The 21,747-nt window shown below is 37.5% G+C and overlaps 1 protein-coding gene across 2 annotated transcripts; it reads right to left on the bottom strand.

Annotated features, from left to right (window-relative positions):
- Nucleotides 1-423: 423 nt before the first annotated feature.
- rnf144b (ring finger protein 144B) lies at nt 424-20,979 on the bottom strand. 2 transcript variants are annotated; one of them, XM_062985651.1, is made up of 17 exons: nt 20,940-20,979; nt 16,234-16,416; nt 14,418-14,522; nt 13,023-13,083; nt 6,985-7,061; nt 6,049-6,121; nt 5,528-5,643; nt 5,270-5,295; nt 5,044-5,181; nt 4,603-4,712; nt 4,207-4,302; nt 4,044-4,127; nt 3,407-3,533; nt 3,215-3,320; nt 2,942-3,124; nt 1,813-1,887; nt 424-1,723 (listed from the first exon to the last, which is right to left on the bottom strand). In XM_062985651.1, the coding sequence occupies exons 2-17, from the start codon at nt 16,351-16,353 to the stop codon at nt 1,640-1,642; spliced, it is 1,581 nt and encodes a 526-aa protein (XP_062841721.1). In that variant the 5' UTR covers nt 16,354-16,416; nt 20,940-20,979; the 3' UTR covers nt 424-1,639. The 2 variants fall into 2 exon arrangements, with proteins under 2 accessions (XP_062841721.1, XP_062841720.1); XM_062985650.1 differs by lacking the exons at nt 13,023-13,083; nt 14,418-14,522; nt 16,234-16,416; nt 20,940-20,979 and adding an exon at nt 7,362-7,426.
- Between the last annotated feature and the right edge of the window lie 768 nt (nt 20,980-21,747).

The following is a 21,747-nucleotide window of genomic DNA, read 5'->3' as shown; positions in this document are numbered from 1 at the left end:
ACCCATACACGCTGTGCAGGTTCTCGAGTCCCGCCTCAACTTCAATTCAGCCAATCAGGAGAGAGAACAGCTCTGAGCAGAGCTCGCGCTATACGTTGATTGGGTGGCAGGCACCACGGACGGTAGGATGATGTGATGTCACACAGTTACAGGCTAGGCACCACAGCCTATGGCGAGCTCAACCGCCTTTTATAAAACAGTGTGAATACACGATAAACTCAGCAAATATAAGAGTAAGTAAACATTTTATAATAATACGTGACATTAAACACAGAAACAAAACAAGCACTCACAAAATCCCTAACAAAAGTTTTTATATCTTTACTAGTGTTTATAAAACAAGCTTTGTATCATTTCAACCAAGCAGTGGTTCACAACAGTGGTGCAGGTAGATTTGGTGATAGTAGAAAAAGGCTCTCAAAATGAGAATAAATCAATTTATTTATTTATTTATTAGGTTTTTAACGGACTATGTCACAGATTGGACTGAACAATGAAGGTTTCTTCCTGTATTTTTAAGGGAGTTTTTCCTTGCCGCTGTGGCCCTCGGCTAGCTCAACAGGGGTTTTTGGTCTGTTGGTCCTGGATTCTGATGCTTTGAGACAATGTCCATTGTAAAAAGCACTATATAAATAAATTTGAATTTACAGAAATGGTAGTTATTCGTTACACAAGATTCATCAGTTCAAGTTTAATATCAAACACAGTCATGGACAATTTTGTATCTCCAATTCACCTCACTTGCACGTCTTTGGACTGTAGTAGAAAACCCACACAGACAAGGGGAGAACATGCAAACTCCACACAGAAAGGACCCGTACTGCCCCACCTGGGGATCGAACCCAGGAGGCGAGCCACTGTGCCACCCTCATAAACTAATCTATTGCAGCCACTAAAAGTAATAAGTAATCCCTTGTGCGCTGGTGATCATCAATTTACATGATCATTTGTACCATGTATCAGTTTTATGATTAAGTGTTTAATGCTTTGTAGAAAACGGAGATTGGACATGTTGGACATATAATGTTTGGATTCTACATAAGCAGAAACCTGCACTAATACCAAGCCTACTGAAATATCAGGAGTACACTCAAATGTCATGTGTGCATCTATAAGGGCCATAGTTTACAACAAAATGGACACTTCCAGTCAAATTGGGATATATGAAGTTATAACATACTTAATATTTGAAATTTTATGTTACTGTAACTTGAAATCTGACCAAACTTAAACATACACACTTTAAACTGTGCACACATTAATATTCCATTTGCCAGCAAAAGTAAGATATACTATGCTTTTTATAAATTAATCTTTACAATGGTGGTGTAAAAGTACAAAATCCTACAAAAAGTAGTAGCACTTATGTGCACTTCAAATGACAACTACCACTTTATGATTGTGACTTTTATTTATTTCATGGAATAATAAGCTAACAATTGTTATTTATGATTGAATTGTAAGTCAGGATGTCTACAGGTAAAATGACTCATTCACTGAAAGCCTTAGTGACTCATAAACAGTTCACTGAAGTAGTTGGCAAAATATATATTCACAACAGCATTAATACCCTGATTTCAGTAGAATATTCCCTGTCATAAACCCCTGTTCATAAACATAATCAAAAATCACTGTGATCTTAGAGGTAATGATTTAAAACAGCTTCATATTGTTCTTGTTTCCCTGACGTCACTTTGGGCTCTCCGTTTTTCTTTATAAATTCCTGGGAGAAAATAAAAGCATTATTTTTATGAGAAGACACTATGGGTAAATAACATTGCAGATGGTTGAGAAGATAAAACAGCCACAAACCTCCAGATCCTCCAGTGATGCACCACCCATTTCTATCTTCTGTCCAATGCCATGGCTGAAGCTCATGTAGCGTTCCTAAACAGCACGAATCACAGAGCAAGATAACAATGTGTGATAAATATAGTTTATTGACTTACTGGTCCTGGCCATGTTCTGACAAACTACAACTTAAAAAGACTCGATAATCATTAACTCAGATTAGTGTTGCATTAAGTGTCGCATGACTTTTTTTTGTCACAAAATTTTTTTCTTTATGTTTATATGCATTTGAATTTAGGGGTCAGTAAGCATTTTCTTTTAAACACATTGATTTGTCCACTGATGCTGCATGGGTTTGAGATCCTAAAGGTTCATTATCTCAGAAATTGGTATCTTGGTGGAGTCAGTGGCAAGAATTGGTAACTAATAGAAAATAAGATACAAAACAACTGATGTTAATCTGGATGACAATTGTTGTAGAGATACGTTTCGTCACTCAATCCAAGTCATAACAATGCAATGGGCGGTGATCGGTCGTTATGCGAATCGGCTGCATATAAGGTTGGGGTATCCACCACCAGCTCAGACTGAAGAAGTCATTCGGATTGAGTGACGAAACGTATCTCTACAACAAACTTGTGTCCAGATGAACTGATTCAACTTTGTGGATTTGTCTATTATTTGTGGATTATTGAGCATGCATCAACAGACAACAACTGATGTTACTTATGGTATTTATGTAAAAATTGTATTCATGTCACAAATTGTAGTTCCAACATAAACTGCAAAGATGTTTATGACTTATGCTCAATATACACTGCCACCTTATTAAACTCACCTCTTAAACATTTATTGGCCATTTTATGGACTGCACCTCCAATCTAGATGCACTGTGGATATACATATATTGACTGATCTGTTGCTCTTTGCACTTTGTCAGCACCTTTACCTGATGGTCTTTCAGTACTTCTGTTCCTTGTATGTTTTTGTGTTGTTTTGCACATTTTTTAAGTCACTTTGGAGCATCTGTTAAATGACTAAATAAACTCGATTAAAGTAAACTCCAATTACAGCAAAGGGGATTAAAAGTCTCAGATGCCTAATAGGGGATTTAAAATGTACTTTGAAAATGTGCATCAGCTTCGATTACCCGCAGCATAGTTTGCATAACTCCCTCCTCAATAATCTTGGCAGCATTTCTGAGGCCTCGAGCAAAAGCATCCATGGCACCAATATGAGCAATAAACAAATCCTCTGGGTCAGTCGATTCTCTCCGGACCTTGGCATCAAAATTTAATCCTCCTGGCTGCAGGCCCCCCTGTTCAACAATAGCCTGTGGGATGGGTCAAAATGTACAATGTAAGAACTGTCATTTTTTAATGTAGAAAATACATCCATATTTAACACAGACTAGTTACAGCACCTTCATCACCATGGTGGTGTTTCTGATGTCCATGGGAAACTGATCCGTGTCCCAGCCCAGATCAGGAGAGCCAGTATTGGAATCAACAGAGCCAAGCATGCCAAAGCTACACCACAAACAAAAAGCAATGGGGTTAATGAACATAAAATGTTTTTTTTTTTTTAATATGACTAAACAACAAAAAGCACATACACAGAGGCCATGATAATGTCATGTTCATAGGAATGTCCTGCCAGTGTGGTGTGGTTGGGTTCGATATTCAGTTTAAAGTCCTTGTCCAGGCCGAAGTGCTTCAAAAAGCCAATGACAGTCATCGCATCTGTGAAAATAAAGAACGTCCTTTGATTAGTTACAAAATTCCAATCAAATGAAAAGGTCTTAATGATACAGTATATAATCATGAGCTACTTAAACATCCCATTCTAAAACCAATGGCATTAATATGAAGTTGCCCTTCTGGACAACCACAACCTAAGAAACTTTGAACAAGGTTTAAGAGAGTGACAGAATCTGTGCCCATTCAGCCAAAAGGAAAATGATTTATCAGGTCAGTTCAGGCAGTGATGTTGGACGAGAAGGAAGGCTTGCGATCAGCATTCCATTTCACTCCAAAGGTGTTCAAAAGGTTTGAGGTCAGTGTTCTGTGCAGGCCACTGAAGTTCTTTCACACGCAACTCATCAAACCTTGTCTTGCTAGAACAGGAAGGGGTCTAAATTCCCACAGACAGACTCCAGAACCTTGTAAAAAGCCAGTTGTAACAGCATGATTTTGGAATGGGATGTCCACTGCTGTATTGTAAAGATATTTTAACGGCTTTACAGCGCTTACCATAGTCGTACTGGTGCTTGCATGGTTCCTTTGGCTTGGGCTCAATGAGGAACTGGCATTTTAACCCAATGTTCTCTTTGTATGCTGCAATTAAACAAAGATAATAATGTAACAAATCATGATCTGATACAAATAAAAAAACTGATGCTACAGAACTACATACCAACTGCCATTTTGAAAAAGCTGGCCATATGCTTGAGTTCGGCAGAGACGTCTGTATTAAGGACGGACTGAAATCCTTCACGGCCACCCCAGAACACTGCAAATAAGGGAGAACAAACGTCACATTTATTACAGATTGTCACAATCTCCTAGCACAAGCTGGTAAAACATATTTGCAATGTCTTTTAGGTGTAAACTTAAAAGTAAGGCTGAGTTGTAAAAGGCATTTTCATAATAAGTCACAAACATGCTACTGCCATTGATTTTAATAATGACATACTGATGACCACATACTAACACATTAAAATATGAGATAAATATAACCTATAACCACATTTTGAACAAAATCTACAAACAAAACAAATATAAAAAATTAAGCTCAAAAAGGATTTCTTACCAAAGTTCTCAGCCCCAAGCTTCTTGGCTATCTCTAATCCTTTCTTCACCTGAGCTCCAGCATAGGCAAAAACATGGCAGTCTGGGTTTGTGGAGGCTCCATTCATATACCTGCATGTATAAAATAGAACACATTTAACCATGTTTGTCTTAAACTGAACAAATTTAGCCATATCAAATTTCCAAAGCAGCACAATATTAGATTTAAAAGTTTCCTTTTTTGTACAATATTATACAAAAATAATCTATCTATTTTTGAAAGGGCAACCCCATAGTTCTCTTCACTAGGGGTCTAAAAATATGATTAGCTTATTATGCCTGACAATGCAGCACTGCTGCATATTTAAACAAGTCACCCTCACTACTTAGCTTAGATTTTCTTCCTTTTCCTTTGTAAGTCACTTCAGATGATATTTTTCATTACCACTATCTAACATGTCACCTGGGATGAGCAAACAGGTTGCAGGTGATCCACAGCACTTTTACACCAGTCTGGTTCTGCAGCTGCAGTGCCAGGTCTGTTATCTCATCCAGGTTCCTGTTGGTTTCCTCCAAAGTGCGACCCTCAGGGGCCATGTCCCTGAATAAACAACCAGATTATTGGTCAATAATAATTCAATACAACATTATTGTAGTTGTGAAGAATTTACATCAAATCAGATACATACCGGTCATGAAATGTATAGTATTTCACCTAGAATCAAGAGAAAACATGAAGCATATTTCAACATAATTGCTGCAGATTTGTAAACTGCACATTTATGCTGTCAATATCCTCCTCTACCACCAAATGTTCTCTGTTGGATTCAGATCTAGTGACTGCGGAGGCTATTACAAGCACTGAACTAAGCATTGGAATGTTAATGGAACTAATTTCCATTAATGAGCATGTGTTCAGAATAATAGGAAATCAGTTACTTCCTTACACCAAGTTTGGTGAAGAACTCAAAGGCTGCACTAAGCCTTTTCTTTGCTATCTCCATGTCACTGTTCCCCTCATTCCATGGCCTGGGCAAGGTAGAAAATCCAAATGGATCGGCACCTGATATACACAGCAGAGTAAGCTCACAGTAACAGCACAGCAGTTTGACAGTGCACTTCCAAGACACTTCATGTTTATTTAGAATGCATACCTAGAATCAAGTGTGATTTTAAAATACTATCATATGAAAAGTGTCAAATGTGAATTTACAACCAGGCCACAGTTATACTTAATGGGCAAAACAGTCTAAGCAGATTGTACATATGTTCCCTGTTTAACAGCTGTGATGTCAGGCAACTCTGTTATGCATCTTAAGCATGGTAATGGTGCTTGATGTTTGCTCATTAATAGCGCTTTGGTCTTTCAGGCTCGCCTCTCAACACTTGAGCACCTATTGAAAAAGATGCAGGCTGTAATAATCCCAGCATGCCTAATGACTCAGCTGTGGTGATGCGATTCTCTCACCAGTTCCACAAAATGAGTGCCAGTTACACACTGAGAATCTGAGCCAATCCTCCATCGTCCTGCCCAGCAAAACCTGTTAATAAAAAATATATGTTTGGCAAAAAAGATGTCCAAATGCTTCTAGCGAGCAAATTTCATATAAAGCAAACTGTCAAAATAAAAGCAAGATCTAAAGCAACCAGTCATATAGAACTGCTCATATCCTGGTCATAAAGGCAAAGCAAAACCCCCAAATAATCTGCAGGAACGTTTAGCTAACACAGGAGAGCACTGCTCGACTCTGCACCATTGCTTTAACAAACATGGTCTGTGTGGAAAGGTCATCAGAAGGAAACTTTACCTGCAACCACATCGCAAAAGTCAACATAAAAAGTATGCAAAACTATTAATAATAAAACAGCCCAACATTGCATAATTAGAAGGAAAAATTGATTTTCTCCAATGTCTGAATATTCTGGAGGCAAATCTGACATAGTCAGGAAATTGAAGTTAAAATAAGACTGGCTTCTACACGACAATAATAAAAAAACATTTAAAATTCCACCATAAACTACGTAAAGAACCACAAGTTAAAAACAGCCCTCACAGTCACCTGATTTCAACATCATATAAAATCTGTGGGTGGAACCTAAACATGCTGCACATACAGTATGGCCCAACAACATATTAGAACTTAAAGCATTAAAAATCCTTAAACTGATATAAAAAGACTCCTAGGTGACTGCAGGCTGAGATTTTCCAGTGTTACCAAGTACTGACTTGGTAGGGTGTCCAAACTTGCACAGACCCTCAAGTTAGACCCTAATGAGGCGAAATATAGAGTCAAGGCAGTATTTCAGCAGGATAGAAGTACTTTGCTTTGAAGGTTTTATGATTTTAACAGCTGTATATTGGGTCTCTGTGCTGAAATTCTATTGAGAAGCTGTTGACACCCACCTCTGTTGCATTGTAATGCTTGAAGCATAGCACATCTTTTGCACCAGCATCAGGTACATAGGCAATCTTCGAAATACCTTTAAAAATAAACTGATATTAAGAACATTTCATATTTATACCATTAAATTATAAACACAACCCTGTGAGTTCAGTGCCTGCAGTAGAAACACAGGTACAGTGTGTATAACCCGTGATCTTACTGAATGAAGGGTTCATTGAACTGAACACTGAAGCACTTCAACTCTTAGTTCACTTCTTTTAAATCTGATTTTAGGAACTTCTATCTGAATACAACTATTTAAAAGCATGCGATTTGACATCCTAGAGCACACAACACTACTTCAAACCTTTAAAAGTTTAGAGTGAATAAGATTTACCTTGGAAGAATTCTGTGATTTTCGACATGGCTGAGTCCGTTTTGTTTTTGAGCTGTAAATCCACCCCCTGTAATATCAGGACTGACCAGCAGGTGACGCTCCGATCACATTAAACAGCCCTCTATCATTACTTCTTATTACAGACATGGTTTACTTTGTATTGTTAATATTGTGGTTTTAATTTGGGCATTCGTCCACTTGAGGAGCAGCCTCACCAGTTGCTACACCAAAGAATGGTAAATAGTTAATTTATTTGTAAATAAAATGCATTTGTACTGGGACATTTAATGCATGTGTTTATTATTATTCACATAATAAACACAACAGCAAACTGTTCAAGTGCATCAGGGAGCCTGGTCACAAAACCCAGACGTGGCAGATCTTTGTGCATAATGAGCTGATTACAATTTAGGTTCACTATAGCTAATAAGCAGTAAAAAATTGTTAATTCAGCACCTAAAACTTTAACTGAGTGATGTAGTAAGGCAGAACTGATGTCTTTTAGGGTAAGGTGAATATTAACAATGGTGTCTTAACTTCAGACTCAACTCATGAAGAAGCACTTCACCAATGCAAGATAAATTAATTTTGGTCTGACTTACAAGATCACCTATTTAAACCAAGTAAAGTTGCAATTATTTGGAAACTTAAAGATATAATATGCTAGTATAATAACTAATGCTTTTACTTGATCTATGTAGCTCTCCTTTATGTATTCAAGTGTTTTTAAAATTTCTAAAAACATCCAAAAGGTGAATTGGCTACTCTAAATTTCTTGGTGATAGCAAGTAAATAATGGTGTATGTGAGTAGGCGCCCTGTCAAGGGGGGCCTAAAACCCAGTCAAAATCAGTCAATCAATAAGGAGGTCTGATCTAGCATATGCAATGTCCTGTGTCATCCAGCTTAAAAACCTGGACAGAGCGCTGTAGGGAACAGAGCAAGTAACTATATTTTGAAGCTGACTCTCTCTAGTCTCTAAACCCATGGTATGTAAAGCTTGGTGAACTGTCGACACTGTAATCTATGTTTCAACAGCAATTCATGACAGACCTGTTGTTTGTGGTTCTTGGATTACATCTGACCATTTGGGCACATTGTCTCAACTACAGTGACAGATTTAGTTTTTATTTTGACCTTGGCAAGAGACCCCTTGTACTTTTTAATGAGTTCAGTCAAACTAGCCCTGTTTGTCGAGCACAGAGAAGTCATAAAAAGGATTTAGCAGCCTATGCCATGTGTGTTTATTTTATAAAACAACAAAGAAGTGTGTTCCAATATTATAATTTAAATAATGTAGCAGAAACCTCCCCAAGTATGCCATAAAATGCACTTCTTAATGGTTTTCAATTTGGACAAACTGTAAACCAATGAGATGTTATTGCAAATATTTCAGTAAAATGGCAAGTGTATTTGCAATCAAACACAATTTACTGCCGTGTACATTACATGAGGTTTTTATTGTTATGGTCTAATACAAAATGCCAAAAAAGTCAACAGAAAGTGTTTAAATACACAACAGCACCCACATTCATACAACACAGTTTGTATATACAATACAGCAGGTGACAGACATCCATCAGAACCTCTAAACCCGAGGAGAAAGCAATCAGATCTGTAGGATTTACATTATATAGCATATATACATATATATTGGTTATGTCTGCAGCCCTCATTTAAACTCAACATCCATGGCACAACCAATATTTTGCATTGGTCAAGTATAGGTTAGCTATTTCCTTCTCCTCAATGTACATTAATTTAACATTCATGTTTTTTGCATAATATGATGGAAGGCAAAAGAAAACCAGGCACTGAGAAATGAGGCACTTTAGCGCCTGGCTAAACGACATTAGTATTTGGCACGTAAGAGATACAGTACTGCAGATGGAAAGGACTGCAGGGATTCAGTACTGTAAATACTACAGGAGGATTACAGAGGACTCTAGGCTGCCGAATCGGGAGACTTTGGCTCTTTTAGCTTCTTCTTCTTCTTTTTTTTCTTCTCGTTCCTTCGGTGCCAGGGCTTACATACACAGCACAGGATGCACGGAGATGCCAAGAGCAGCAGAGGTGACGTCACCAGTACGATGATGCCCACACCCACCAAGATGCCTGCCACCTGCTCACGACATAAACCCCACAGTGTCTTTAATATTCAGCATGCTAAAGACTTTTAAATATAGTAAATTAAGTATTTATTATTTAAAATAGCTTGTCACCAACTGTTACTTTTAATGGCAAAAGTGACCGAGCTGTATGTAAGAAGTACTTATTGAAAAGAGCATATATCTACAACATTACTTTTAAAAATTGCAAAATGGAGTGAGAGAAAGTCTTGTGGTTTGATAAAAAGAGAAACTTTTAGCCTTGGTTTTAATGGTATGCCCTACAGTCAAATGTGGTGGTGGTACAAGGATTTTCAGCAACAGGGACTAGCAATAAGGACAGGATTGTATGTTTGGGCAGAGTACACAGATATTAAAGGACAATAACCAACAACAGGCTGCTTAAACAACACTGAAGATTTGTATCTTTGCCCAAGCTGGCCTGATTGTAATTTTATTTGACACTTTTTGAAAATACAGCAGGTTGTAATATATGTCAAATATTGCTCAGTCAAGTACTAAGCAAGGATCATGAATACTGAAATGAGTGACAGGTTTTGTCCTTTTGGTAGATACCAGTTTTGCTTTAGATTTTGGAAGGAGAAATACTTTTAGGCACTGCATATAGCTTAATCATTTAAACAAAATTGTCTAGTGTACCTGTGTCCTGTTCCACATGACAGAAGCTCTGGAATGTCCCAGCTTATTACGACACGGTCCTTTATCATAATGTCGAAGGAAAATATCTCCCTGCAAAACATGCACAGGATTAAGCCTTGAACTGTAGTAGACTGTTATGTATAAAATCACATTGCTATGATTACATTGTTATAACGGAGGCATACTTACGTCCAAATTCTGCAGGCAGTACCAGCAGAATGTGTGTTTGCAGCTTTTGCAGAGCATTTGGGCACAGCCCTGGTTACGCTCGATGTACACTCCACATTTGGGACACTGTTTGATGGCCGCGTCTGAGTCTGTGCTTTCTTGACCACTGTACACAGCAGATAAAACATCTTAACACTGTATCTACATATTTACTACACTGCATTCAGGTCAAGGACTAAGTGTGTCATATTTGTCCCTGAAGGCTGTCCATTTTTAACTCTAACGAAGACTGACGTCAAATCTCTGTGCCTAGAACAAAAAGGACATCCAGACTTATCTGCTAAAGCCAACGGCTGTTATGGTATGAGGGTGCACAGGGAATCTTTTCTACATAGTTTTGTCAGTGAAATCAAGTTCAAAAAATACAAATATCAGATTCTTGTTTTTATTGATTTTTATAAAATTTCCCAACTTTTTAAAACAGTGTGTTTGTACACAATATTAATAATAATCATTACCAATATGAGTGAGGCTGAAGCTTGTGCTTAAAAAAGGTTTAACAAATGTAAATGTTTTAATAATAACAACAGGATCACATATTTTGTCCATTATATTAAAATATACAATATTACATTAAATAAAAAGACCCAGTTGGTGTCTGCTAACTTATAATTGAGGTCCATTTAAAGAACCCACATTGGCTGGTTGATATTTACCTGTCATTGGCAGGCAGCACCAGTAGAGGTTGGTGCTGTGAGCAGCTGTGTCCATCCTGCCACAGTTCTCTGCAGGCGCAGCAAAAAACACCCTGACACGTGGGACAGGATACCGGCACCGGTTCACCTTCAGCACTGGGAATCACGCTGCATACTGCCTGACAGTCCAGCACCGGGCACCAAGCCTTACATGGGTCCAGTTGTACCCCTGAAAAATACAAAGACAGAAAAAATCAAAGCAAGAAATGTAAATGTTTTTCACTTATTCCTAAATTGCATGTTTAATATGCACTTGGATGGTGCTGTGGTCTAATACGCTAGCTCACCACTGGTGCAAATGGCAGAGGAATTGCAGTACATAAGTAAGAGTAAAAATGGGGTTAAATGCAAAAAAGAAAAGTTGGGACATTTTGTAAAATGCAGTAAATAGAAGAATCTTTAATATGTTTATTCTTTTGAATCTTTATTTAACTGACAAACATAGAAAGAATCCATTGATTCATTGATCAACAATATTGTATTATGTAAATATAAACACATTTAGAATTTGATGCCTTTAACACACTCCGAAAATTGGGACAAATTTTAGTATTTTTTTAGCAGTGCAAGAAAAAAAAAACATTTATAACTGTTTTGAAAATCAATGTGTCCAGTTGTAGTAGTAACTCAGTAATATGATGATCTGTTGAACACAACTCTGTACTGTTCTGAATCCCATTAGCAATTTAGTGTGACTTTTGGGGCATATTTTTCCAACTTGTGAGCTACGTGAGCCCTGCAGCACCAAAGCAGATGTCAGACACCAAAATGTCTGCACTGGTAAAACCACGTTCCTTAAATGCCTTGCCTGAGTGTATGTTAGACTCAACAGAGCTCCCCGATTGTTTAGAGAACTGGTGATTCAGAGAAATACCTCAGCCATGCCACTGCCAGTAAGCTCATTGTCCTTCCCTCACCGAGTTATTTTGCTGATTAAATAATGGGTTGCATGACGCAATTTGGCAGACAAATTATGCCCATAAAGTCGGTACACCCAAATGTTTTTGCTTGTAAAATGAGACTTGGCATTTATCATCTCTGGGGTGGTAATAATTGTAAGTGAAGCACTTTTTAAATATGTGATTACATGTTTAAAATAGGATAATATGGTTTTAAACACAGAACACAATAAGGTTCTGTAGTCAGTGTGTACTGTGTAGCTACCCCATATTGCCAGTGTAAACTATTAAGAGCTGTTTGGCCATTCTGTTCCAAAACCATGAGCATTAATATGGAGATGTCCCCTCACGGCTATAACAGCATTCAGTCTTCTGGGAAGGGCTTTCACAAGATTTTGGAGTGTGTTTATGCACATTTGTGCACATATAGGTAATAGAGCACTTGTTGGATGAGAAGGTCGGGCTTGCAATCAATATTTCAATTTATCTCAGAGGTGTTTAATTGGGTTAAGGTCAGGGCTCTGTGCAGGCCACTCAAATTCCTCTACATTATTGACTGTATATTTTTTAACAAATCCAAGGCTCTGGATAAGTGACTGTGGATAAGTTTAGGAAACAGTGGACCTAAAGTGGATTCTGTTACCCACTTAAATGGTTGGAACTTGTGCGACACTGGTACGTTTTGAGAGGTGAAGTTTTGTTTATTTCTGTAAATTCCATTGAAATGGAATCTTCTAAATTCTGTGTGTCATTACTGTCATTATAATATGTATTTAATTTAGGGAGGATATAAATACTATAGCCTTGTAGCTCTGGTACAAAACTAAAGAAGCAAACATTGGTTACCAGTGACATCCTGGCTGGCCAAGAGACAAAATTTTGCATAAATTTATTTACTGAGCCACTCCTAATCGAGCCTGTTGGCTTTTGTTATATTTACTCACCTGTCTATATGAAGAGCACAGACATAGTGCTGATGCATTATGGTTCTGAACTATCATTACAATATCTTTAAACACAAACATTACAAAAGAAGCAGATACTGGCCTAACACATTTGGACAGGTACATACCTCTTTCAAATTTGAGCCTCTGATAGAGCTCAACTTGGTCAGCCGAGGCCAGCGAGGCGATCTGTGTGTACAGGGAAATGAAAAGGACAAACTGTAACCACAGCTACATCATTCTACAGCACTCAGCAAACGTACACATCATATAAAGGTTTATGAAGAAATCGTGACAAACGCTATGTGTATTGACTTTGTAAATGTGACATGGTGTAGCTTTGCATCTTGGTGTTAACCATATGGTCACGAACAACCAGGGCTGTGTGAGCTTATGATAAGATTAGCTACTGTGTTATCAAGACCTTAAACACTAAAAAGTAAATAAATGTACTGTCGCTAAGCTTTTATGTGTAAGAGGCTTGATTGAAATATGGCTAAACTTGCAACTTGGTCATGTAATAACCACACATACATAAATTAGAAACCACAGCCACATTTGAAATCGAAAGTGAAGAACTTGTTTTTTCCTGTAACAGTGTGACTGGAACGATTATTTACAAGTTCTATGTCCTAAGGCCATGTGCTGTCAGATGTTATATACTGTCATTTAACATTGTGGTATTACAGCCTAATTCCTTGTTAATAATTATGACTATCTCTGTTGACTATAAATGTTATAGGTTTGTAAATAGGGCTAGTTTGACTGCACCCATTTAAAAGTCACAGAAAACTGTGTGTAATGTAATCTCGTGCATGGTGTGGGGAAAAAAACAAAACAAAGCAGAGACTGTAAATTAGAAGCTGCTGGAACAAGGGTGACGCTGATTGCAGTCAAGCTAGCTTTATATTTCCATAGGCTTACACACTGTTGTGCAAAATCACCACCTTAAAAATCAACTAAAGCTTGGTGCAAAAGCAATGGGCTTTTTTGCTTGTGCAGAAAGAAAGTTAATAACTAGCTCTATATGTATGGGCACAGACAAGTAACCAGCTATAGTCAATTATACTTGCTAACAAAGATTTAGAAGTCATGTCGCAAAGTTAAATGACATCACTGAATTATTTAACAAAGTACACTATATGACCATACCATCAACCTTATTGATCATTTTTGGGATGACTTGGAATGCCTACTGCAAGGATTTCTTATCCGACATCAGTACCTGACCTTACAGATGCATGGGCACAAAATCCTACAAACAATTTCAGGGAAAAAAATTCTAAAATATTCGAAATTCCAAAAGATTTCCAAAAAGCTTTTAGCCCTACAGTGCATCCATACAGTCACTGAGTCAGAAAGGCCAAGGAAAAGTGTATATAAAGCATGTGTTTTACCTTAAAAGTATATATTAATTCCTAATAAGATGCTAAAGAAACACATACATAAGTGATGTTTGAATCCTTGTGTTTTGTGGCCACACTGTGAACAGTTTGTGTGCATGTGCAAGTGTGTAAATGTACCTCTGAGTCCAGTATCGGTCCAGGGTGCTTGCAGGCCAGATCAGGACAAGTAATAGGGGTGCCAGCCCCATCCTGTATTGCCAACTTTACATACTGGCTCAAACACTGTTGATCCAAAAAATATATAGCTAGTGTATTTATGGACATTCATCACACATTCTAAACAAGGTGCTAACAGCTAGCAGTTGATAATGCCAGGCTTGCTCCTGGAACCAGTTTTATCACATTGTCCAAACAGGACACCTAAGCAAACTGACACCTTCTAGAGTAAACAGGTGGAGGAACCGGTTTAAGAATGAAGGTTTACTCGCAACTCAGTAGGGTGTGAAAAGGACAGCAGCGATACTTAGAATTAGGGTATTGTGTTCATATTGTGTACCTGCAGGTTTGCACAGATCATGTTTTAATCATGAGCACAAAAACATGCCAGTGGGTGGATAGGCTATTTATAATTTCCCATATGTGTAATTGGTTATAAATGATTAACAGTCAGAGGCAGAATTAGACCATAAACAGGGTGCCAATCAATTAAAGGCCACGCATCATTGCAATGCCCTATTTTCAATTTATATCTGGTGTTCCCCAAAGCTCAGTGTTTGGGCATCTTTTCTTTCTTCTTAATGCCTTTTCTTTAGGAAAGGTGTAAGTTTAACATGGTTTCACAGATCACAGTTATTTCTAGCTTATCTTTTTTTAATCATTCTAGCTATCAGACATACACATTGGACATGGTTGCTAGACAAAAGCTCACCATTATAAAGCTGAAACCCAGTAAGACAGCTGTATATTCAAAGACGTGCATGCCAATGCTATCTTAGAACTGCAACCTATTCTTGGCTGCTGTTTTTGCAGTGCCACTGGGTGGGTTTTTTTTTCCAGCTGATCCAGAATGCTTAAAGCTTGAATCATGTGTAGTGAATGTGTTCATCACCTTTTGTAGCCATTAAGTCTAGGTCAAAGTATAATTACTTATAATGACTACTATTTCTGTCACAATTTCAGTGTACAGTTCAGGCACTTTGAATCTGGTTTAATATTAAATGTTAGATATTCTCCATAATGTAGCAAGTTAGCTTAGACTAATCAACAAAGTTCCTATATTTTAATTATTTGGGAGCTAAAGGTTTTGTTAAATAACACAGGACTCATCGAATTTGGTTACTTAAGAAAACAAGGTCAAATAAAATACTATTTAAGAAGAGGTTCCACAAAAATACTTCATCAAAAGACGTCTTTGTTCTTTAAAGAAACATCTATTGAACCACTTTTTAGGAAACCAAAAGGGTTTTTATATGTTGTTACAAAGAACTTTGTCTTGGTTTCAACTTGGTTTTCATACATTTATTTTTAAGGGTGCTGACAAGTGCAACTATGACATAGTAATGATCCTACCCATTAGTGTCCACTGTTTACCCAACCAGAGCCTGTTGCTGCCATTTCTTCATCCAAAAATATCCAGGAATCCACTTACTAATCCGATGCCAGCCCTCGTAAAACTACTGTAGCCTGCCTTACACATTTTTATACAATAAAGTATGTTTTAATTTGGAATTTCATTATTGTTAGCTACTACTATTTTTATATTTGTAGTTCTTATTGTACAATGTCACATAAAGACAAAGACAGTGAATTACTATGTTTAAAACACATTTTGAACCCTATAAAAGAACTAGTTACACCTATAAAAACCTGTAAACAATTCCAGTGGCACCAACTCAACACTTCATAAGAGTATGTGAAGACATTAAATAGAATGAGCATGCACATTTGCATTTAATTTAACCATCTCTGTGATGGTTCCATAATCCCTTCTCACCTTGGTGCAAAAGACACAGTCACAGGAGCGCAGTGTACTCGTCTCTGATGCAGGACAATCACTCAAACACAGTTTGCAATACACAACATCCGCTTCCGTCTGGATGGAGTTTTCAGCCATGCTGCTTCTAAAGTTCACTCCCTCACTGGGAAAATGTAGCAGTAAGAGGCACCTTCCATTTTCCTAAAGGGCACAGAAGAAAGAATGAGCCGTGAAGAGCTGTGATGTCGTCTTGTTGGCAATTGTGTGCCTTATCTAGATGTAAAAAGGAGATGAGTAATGCCATACGTCTGTCATCTGGAGCCAGAACTTCAGATGAAGTCAAATGTTTACATCCATTAGAAAAGAACATGGATGTCATGGCAGTCTTAGGATTCTAGTATATTCTGCAAGGTTTTTTTTTCAGTGACGGATGATTAAAACAAAAGCTGTCATGAATTTAACTGATTGATTATAGCTGGTGACATCTTGTCCCTTTATTAAGACTGAGACTCACTGAACCCAAAGACTGACAAGACTGTCCTTAAGTAAACTCTTGATGCTACCTGTTTTGTTCCATGGTTGAATACCATCGCAAAATGATAGTTTACAGTCAGTAGATTTTTACAAAGGTTGTGGGATGGTGGCCAGTGATATGCGGGCTCTGTTTTTTATGTGATCATGTAAGCAATTTGTGTATTCAGTATTGTTGTGCTATACTGACTGAGCTAGGGGTTTTTTGCTCCACTTTTATGTCTCTGACAAAAGTAGTTGTTCAACTAAAGTACTAAAAATGAACAATATTTTATAACAGTGTTACCCAGTATGTTGGATCTAGTGTAATGGATGAAGTGTAACTTTACCACAGCACAGGTTTTCCCTCTTATCTAAGCATCCGAGCTCCATAGTAAAATTAGGTGGTAGGCAGAAACAAATTTCTGTTGCCCATGCTAAGTAGGCTAAAATTCCCACTGACCTACTTGATCTTTCAGTGCAGTGTGTTCATCACTGAAATATAATATTTTTAGAAACCATGTTCTACATTATATATCAAAGAAAAGTGAACACCAAAAGAGTCTAGTTGTTTGGACCATGATTATGTTCACATGCACTGCAGACACTGCTATTTTCAAAACACAACCCATAGCACAATGTTGTAAAGCAAAGTAAAAGAAATCAGTCAATACTCCAGCTAAATATGCTAAAATGTGACATTGGAGTTCCAGTGAACCCTGGCATCTTGATAAAACCAGTCAGACTGAAAGTCATGTGAGATTCTCAGCATGCAAAAGCATATCATGTGCAAGTGTTTGTTTACTGTAATTAATGAAAGTGTTTGTTTTGTGCTGTGTAACTAGGAGAGGTTTAGCTGGAAGACAGTGGCATACAGCACAGAACAATCATTTACATTTTCATTTTCAGCATTTAGCAGTTGCTTTTTATCCAAAGCGACTTACAGTCTAAGCAACTGAGGGTTAAGGGCCTTGCTCAAGGGCCCAACAGTGGCAACCTTGCAGTGGTGGGGTTTGAACCAGCGACCTTCTGCTTACTAGTCCAGTACCATAACCACTAGGCTACAACTGCTCAATCACTGGCTGCCAGTTTGTACTAATGGTTAATATTACAACAATATTTACTTACTGGACACTTTTTTAAGAACACCTGTACACCTGCATGTTAATGTAGTTATACAATTAGCCAGTCATGTTACAGCATATGTTAACTTCTATATCTTAACTGCTAAGCTAACACAGCCCCTTGTTGCTAGTGTTGCTATTCTTACTTGTAAATTGGCTACGAAGAATTTTAGACCACTCTAGACTTTCTAGCTTGAACAGCCTAATCTGGGTCATGCAGAGTTTCTTTAGCTTTATTTTTAACTGTTTATTATATCAGTCAACTTCTAAAGTTTCAAATAATAAATAGTTACACTAAAACACCAAATAATTACTTAAATGGGCACAGTAGCTTTGGGTATTAAATCATTTATACTGACAGCTCCTGCAACTCCACATTCCACATAATAATAAGTAATGATAAAGTAATACATTGCAATAGACAATAGCAGTATTATGAAGTTATCATCACTATTATAATGTAAACACTGAATGCCTTAAAGTCTCTGAAATGCCAAATGACACTAATTACCCCTTTAGCTCTTCTTAATTTGGGTGTGTAAAAGAAGTGTTCATAGGTAGAACCTAAGTTCCATTGTGTTTGTATATTGTAATGCATCTGGTATTTGCATGACAGCAAGTCATTCACTTCCTCTTTTTTAAGGAATGACAAAAGAAAACACCTATGTCTTTTTAACATAACAGAACGTTTTTACAAAATAAAGCCACAGTGTAGATACCAAAACTGAATAGGCCTAGTTTTGTTTGTTCCCATTACGAAAACAAAATGCATGCCAGGACAAATTTGGGGTTCTCTAACAGCTCCAGTTCCCAACCCTGCACAGGTTTTTATAGATAATATTTGTGTCCATTGGCCCTCAGTCTACGCAGAGTAATTCACTTTTATTTTTTAATAGGTTTTGTTGATGTTGGTCAAGAAAGTCCTAATTGATGTTCCAGTTCATTTCAAAGTTGTTGAGTGAGGCTGAGGTCAGGACTCTGTGTGAGTCAGAGTATACTTAATATAGTATTGCACAGTATACAGGACATTGTAGGAATGCACTGATCTATATATAGAATTGATAGGCAATGATTTAGACATATAACACTGGATTTGTTTTGGATCATGGCTGACATATTTTTATTCCAATCCACTTAGGCATTTTATGTTCTGACTGGATGTGATGTTGGCTGGCACATGACCAACCATGCATGTGTACACAGGGCCAAGTCATTTTTATTTACTGTCTTTGACATTTTCACATTTCTTGATAAGCTTAACTGCAGTGACAACATATGTAGCAAAGAAGTGTCAGGCCAATTTTAGAATGAAATAATATACATACATATACAGACAGCCAATGGAAATGTGGTTTCTTTGGAGTTTACACAAGGTGACCTAGTTGTAGAGACACACTAATCTCGCTCAATTAAAAATCTTTATTAAGCCTTTAAATCTGTTTTGGCAGACGTCTAAGGTCAAACACTGCAATAGAATACCTAGAGTTCTACAATAACTAACGTACAAAAAAGCTTGACCACCATGCCATCAGGGACTACAGACTTTATTCATGTATGTAAAGCAAAATTTAATAATGTATTTCATATCACTTCTTTATAAATAAATTATATATATAAGGTCATAAGATACAACATATAAGTTTATAAGACTTTAACCCTTGGTGGCACCACAAAGTAGGTGTGTCCATTTCATAAAGCTTTTGTAAACATTTGTAAACTACCATAAGACATAGTCATAACAAATAAATAGCATTGTTTATATGTTATTCGAACTTGAGTATGTTCTAGTCTGAAGCAGTGGGTATCGATTTTTGTGTTTAAGTGTTATTTTACACTATTAAACACCTCTTTATGTGAACACATAATTTAATGCATTAGAATAAATTTATTTTAGGAGTTGTTTTTCATTTTTAAGGTTTTGTCAAGCCACACACTGTTTAAAGTAATTAAGAATAAAATTAAGATTCTTACTATTAAAATTTAGTTTGGAATGGTTTTTATACAGTTAATCATTTAACTTTATTTTTCTTTTATACTTCTTTATGATGGACTGAACTTAAAGGTCATCTGTCCACCATCTGTGCCTCTCTAAAACTAAACTAACTAAACTATGGAGTTAGTATTTGTTAAGTGGATAGTCTCTACTATCATGACATACCTCACAGCAAGATTGGCTATTTAAAGTAACTTTTACAAGGCTGATAAATACAAGGCGTTCCTGTTCCTGAGTTAATGACTATAAACTATAATAGATGAGTAATGTGTTGTAAATGTGTTGGGTGAAACTGAAGTCAGGCTGAGAGAGTATGAATACTTTTTTTTACATTTCTACCCCTATTATTTCAGTAAATGTTATATAAATTAACATAATAATAATTTGGCATTTTGCAAAATAAAGGCAATTAAAGGTGAGTGAATACAGTTTCAGGGTGTTGTAGGTTATTTGTGTAGAGCTCATGCACTAACAAGCCTATAATAAAGTAAGTGCGTACGTGCATGATGTCTCGACTACATTACTGACATGAACATGAGAACAAATACAAAAACAACCTACAAATACTAACATTAAACAAATACATGACTATTTTGGGGGGAGGGGGTGTTAAATGCAGATCTGCTAAAACGAGGAACATCTAGAGGTATAAAACAATGTACAGTTTTGCATAGAAGTCGTAAAGATGCTTTGGAGTGAGCAAAATCCCAGACAGAATATAGATGGATTATTATTGTATTTCTGCCTGGACAATGAATGCATCATTCTCTGTACTGTATTCAGCACTGGAGCACACACACACACACACACACACACACACACACACACACACACACTGACCAACGCATTTAACGTTTTAACCGGATTATCACAAACGATACTACAGTCTAATCGTGACGATATGTGATACAAGAACGATGATGATACTGATACAGAAAGCGAGGGTTCATCCAGAGGAACGGAGTGTACCACCGGGATCCCTCCGCACTGATTTCCAATACAACACACACACACACACACACTGACCAACGCATCATACCTGCTATTGTAATGGATGTCTGATTATCTGTGTAGCAGCAGCTCTGTTGTCCACTCACCTCAGTTTCCAGCAGGTCCAGTCTGTCTGATCCTCTGTGTCCGGTCTGTATTCTCTCTCTCAGTGTTGAAAAGGTGTTGTGTGTACTCAGATCTGATCTGATCCTGACTTCCGGATTTCCTCTCCTTCACACACCTCCTTCTCTCCTCCTCCTCCTCCACACACCTCCTCCTCCTCCACCTCAGAGCAGATTAACCATCGTGATAAACTGAAAGATCACCCCTGTAGACCTGTCTCCATATGTTTGCTTCACCCTAGTCCTAAAACTGTCATACCTGAAACATATTCACAATACCTATCAAAAGTGCTCAGTATATAGTGTTTGTGTTGTATTACTTGTATAGGCACAGTGGTAACCTAATGGGTAGGGCTTTGAGCTATCAACTGAAAGGCTGAGAGTTTGAATCCCAGCTCTGTCATGCAGCCACTGTTGGGCCCTTGAGCAAGGCCCTTAACCCTCTCTGCTCCAGGGGCGCCGTACAATGGCTGACCCTGCGCTCTGACCCCAGTTTTCGAACAAGCTGGGATATACGAAGAAAGAATTTCGTGGTACTGTACATCTGTATATGTATATATGACAAATAAAGGCATTCTTCTACTCCCGGGTCCAGGTTCGATCCTAGCCCTTGGTTAATGACTGTGTGGAGATTGGTAGGGAACAGTCCCATTGTCCATAATTTAATTCAAGCCTGTACACAGTTTCAGAGTCCATGAGGTTAACCCACTTTTTGCTTGGTGTCTGGGGAGTTTGGCACGTTCTCACCTTGTCCACATAGGTTTTCTGCAAGCAATGATGTACTTAATTCATT

The sequence above is a fragment of the Trichomycterus rosablanca genome, chromosome 23, assembly GCF_030014385.1.
Source record: "Trichomycterus rosablanca isolate fTriRos1 chromosome 23, fTriRos1.hap1, whole genome shotgun sequence".
NCBI lineage: Eukaryota > Metazoa > Chordata > Actinopteri > Siluriformes > Trichomycteridae > Trichomycterus > Trichomycterus rosablanca.
The sequence above is the reverse complement of the archived record's forward strand: the minus strand, read 5'-3'. Positions and strand labels throughout refer to the sequence as shown.